The sequence below is a fragment of the Juglans regia genome, chromosome 14, assembly GCF_001411555.2.
Source record: "Juglans regia cultivar Chandler chromosome 14, Walnut 2.0, whole genome shotgun sequence".
Classification (NCBI taxonomy): Eukaryota; Viridiplantae; Streptophyta; class Magnoliopsida; order Fagales; family Juglandaceae; genus Juglans; species Juglans regia.
This window is the reverse complement of record NC_049914.1, coordinates 25,680,958-25,684,127: the sequence shown is the minus strand read 5'-3', so window position 1 is coordinate 25,684,127 and position 3,170 is coordinate 25,680,958. Positions and strand designations below refer to the sequence as shown.

Sequence of the window (3,170 nt, the reverse complement as noted above, 5' to 3'; positions counted from 1 at the left end):
ACATTATACCCAAAATCAACTTCAAAAAATAAGAATCTTTCAAGCTCAATGGCAAAAGAAACATAAGAATTTAATTTTGTGCCACAAGTTAAAAAAAAAAAAAAGGCTTAAAGAGGCATAATTCTGTGTGCCCAATAAACAAAAATAAAAATAAAAAATAAAAAATTATATATTTAATATTATGTATTAGTCACTATTTGTTTTGATATTCCGTATTTACAATTTTTTTTTATAGAGTGAGAATATTTTTTTTATAAAATGTGGGGTGTGAGATATGAATAGTAATTGATAAGAATAATTTTTTATTTTTAAATTTTTTGCAATGAAAATTATAAAAAGAATTATTCTATTGTTAAAGGAAAAAAATAGAAAAAAAATATACATATATATGGTACAAGAATGCTGAATAAAATTTTTAATGTAAAAAAGGGTCAACATATGGCGCGTGGGAATTGGAACTCAGGAAGTATAACCGTATCAACAACTGTATAATACAGCTTTTTAGCTAATCATTGCTAAGCGACAACTAATCTTCTTTTACTAAAGCCCTTTTTCACGTTCTACAGTTATTTTATATACACAAAAATACACAGAATTTTGACCCAAAAAAAAAAAAAAAATTCTTACACGTGCGAGCGAGCACATTGGATCAGAACTCAGGTAACGAAACGGTATCGTGACGCTCTGATAACGGTGATGGTGGAAACGACGGCGGTGATCTCAATTTCTGGAAGTAGTCCTTTATGTCCAGCCCTCCCGTCGTTATGTGGTCCGTCAAGTCCACGTCGTCTCTCGACGGGATAAACGGCGGTCGTAATATATCCGTCAATAGGTCCCACCTGACACCACGAAAGAACGCGTGTCCCTTGATCTCGCTCGCTCCTCTCAGGTACCCCAATCTTCTGGTGGGGTCCTTCTCTAACAACCGTCCGATCAAATCCGTTAAGGCCGTGCCTTTGCCGATGAATTCGGGCGCTTTCACCAAAACGTTCCGAAACGTTTCTTTCCGGTTCTTCCCCTTGAACGGCGTCGTACCGTAGAGCATCTCGTAGGTTAGTACCCCCAGGGCCCACCAATCGACGGCGAACTCGTGACCGTCGCCCCGTACCACCTCCGGCGCCACATACTCCTCCGTTCCCACGAAGGAGTTGGACCGTTCACCGTCGGAGAAACTTGGCTTGCGTCGACTGACCGGGCTGACCCGTGCCGACTTGGCCTTCTTCAGGCCCTTCTTGTTCTTGCTGTTATTATCGGGTAATATTGTTATCCACCGTGACAGATTCCTCCGGTGTTTCCGGCGAATATCCGGTGGTTCCTCGGCGGCCTGATCAGTGGAAATGAAGGTCTTAACCGCGACCGTCCTCGGTGATAAGCTCCTGGAGAGGTCGAAGTCCGTGAGGGTTACGTGACCTGACTGTTGGATGAGAACGTTCTCGGGCTTGAGGTCGCGGTAGACGATGCCCATGCGATGGAGGTGATCGAGAGCGCAGACGATCTCGGCCAAGTAGAAGCGAATGACGGCGTGGGAGAAAACGCGATCGTTTTGTCGGTAGCGGAGAACGTTGAGGTCGCCACCGGGGCAGTAAGGGACAGCCCAGGCGAGGAAGTCGTGTGTGTCGAGGTAACCGAGAAGGGATGGTAGGAATGGATGGGAGGAGTCGGAGAGGCGGGAAAGGACCCGGATTTCCCATCGGGCACGGCGCGCAGCGTCGAGCTTGGTATGGAGGGAAGCTTTCTCGACGACCTTGAGGGCGAAGGGAGAGCAGGCAGAAGGGTCGGATGTCTTATCATGGACGAGGAAGACGGTGCCCATGGCACCTTTACCGAGGACTTTGAGAGCTTTAAGGTTATCTAAGTGAAGTTCCGGCGAGGGTTGCGGTACTGGTAAATCCATTGTGCAGAGAGAACGAAGAAGAAAAGACACAGAACTCAAGAGAGAGATAGAGAGAGGGAGACAGAGAGGTGGTTTTGAGCGTTGGTTTTTGGATTTTATAGGCCGCTTTCTCTTTTTCTCTATCCCAGTTCAGTCTTCTCTCTCTCTCTCTGTCGTCTGGTATTTGTTTTTGTTTTTGTTTTTTTTATTTTTTTTTACGAAGTAGTTTATGTTTTTGTAAGTGAGTTATTGTCGTTTTAGGAGGCGTTTGTATTCACAGTTCATCTCAATTCATCTCAATTTATCTCATTATTATTTATTATTATTCAGTAACTTTAACTCACAAATCTCATTATTATTCATAACTCATCTCACTACTATTTACAATCTATCTCAACTCATCTCAAGTCATATTCGAATCCAAACATCTTAATTGTTGTACTAAATATATTTTTCTGTTTGTTTGTTTTACTTTTCAATATTAATCAATCAAAAGTTTTTAAACTGAACGAAGTTTTTTCTTTTTCTTTTTCTTTTTCTTTTTGTCTTTTGTCTCCATCTCTGAGCAATGTCTTTTCTTTTCTTTTCTCGTTTTTATTTTCTTTTTAAAGTAACAGACGGAACTAACTATTATTGCATTACACGATCTTTATCTTCACCTTTTTAGTAGGTGGGATACTGTGAGCGATGTGTCTTTATTCATTTTTGGTGAAAACTACGGCCCTAATTACAAGATTAAAATTTTAATTTTTTTCCACAACTTTAATTTTTTATTTTTATTTTCAAGAATAAATCACTTTATGAAACTACATAATTTGATTATAGAGAAATTATGTGAAGTTTATAACATTTAGTATGAATTTTCAAGTAATTTAAACCCCATAAGAATACTTAATCATGTTTCTATCCCTGTACATTAATGAACCATACAATTCGAACATGAAATTTAAAAAGATGTCGATTGGTTTTTCAAAGGTGTATATCATGTAAGAATCTCATTAGATGTATTCTCCAAACCGACTTATAAATAGAGTTTCTGATATATTATACATAATATATTCTACATTACTCAGTATATGATTATTTGCTTTTGGTCCAAACACTCTTTATTTTAACAATTAAATTTCAACTCATTAAAATTTAAGATTTAAATAAATAAAAGATTGGCAGATTAAATAAATCTTACAATATATTATTATTATTATTATTACTACTACATCATATACCAGCTTCCATAATTTATATAAAAATGCTATACTATATACTCATATTTTATTTTCATCTTACTATGTAAGAT

General features: G+C 38.0%; 1 protein-coding gene across 1 annotated transcript; it reads right to left on the bottom strand.

The window, feature by feature from the left end:
- Positions 1–516: 516 nt before the first annotated feature.
- Positions 517–1,980, bottom strand: LOC108998699 (serine/threonine-protein kinase UCN-like). Its single transcript, XM_018975351.2, has one exon. It carries the CDS (start codon positions 1,892–1,894, stop codon positions 650–652), a length of 1,245 nt encoding a protein of 414 aa, XP_018830896.1. The 5' UTR covers positions 1,895–1,980; the 3' UTR covers positions 517–649.
- Positions 1,981–3,170: the final 1,190 nt, after the last annotated feature.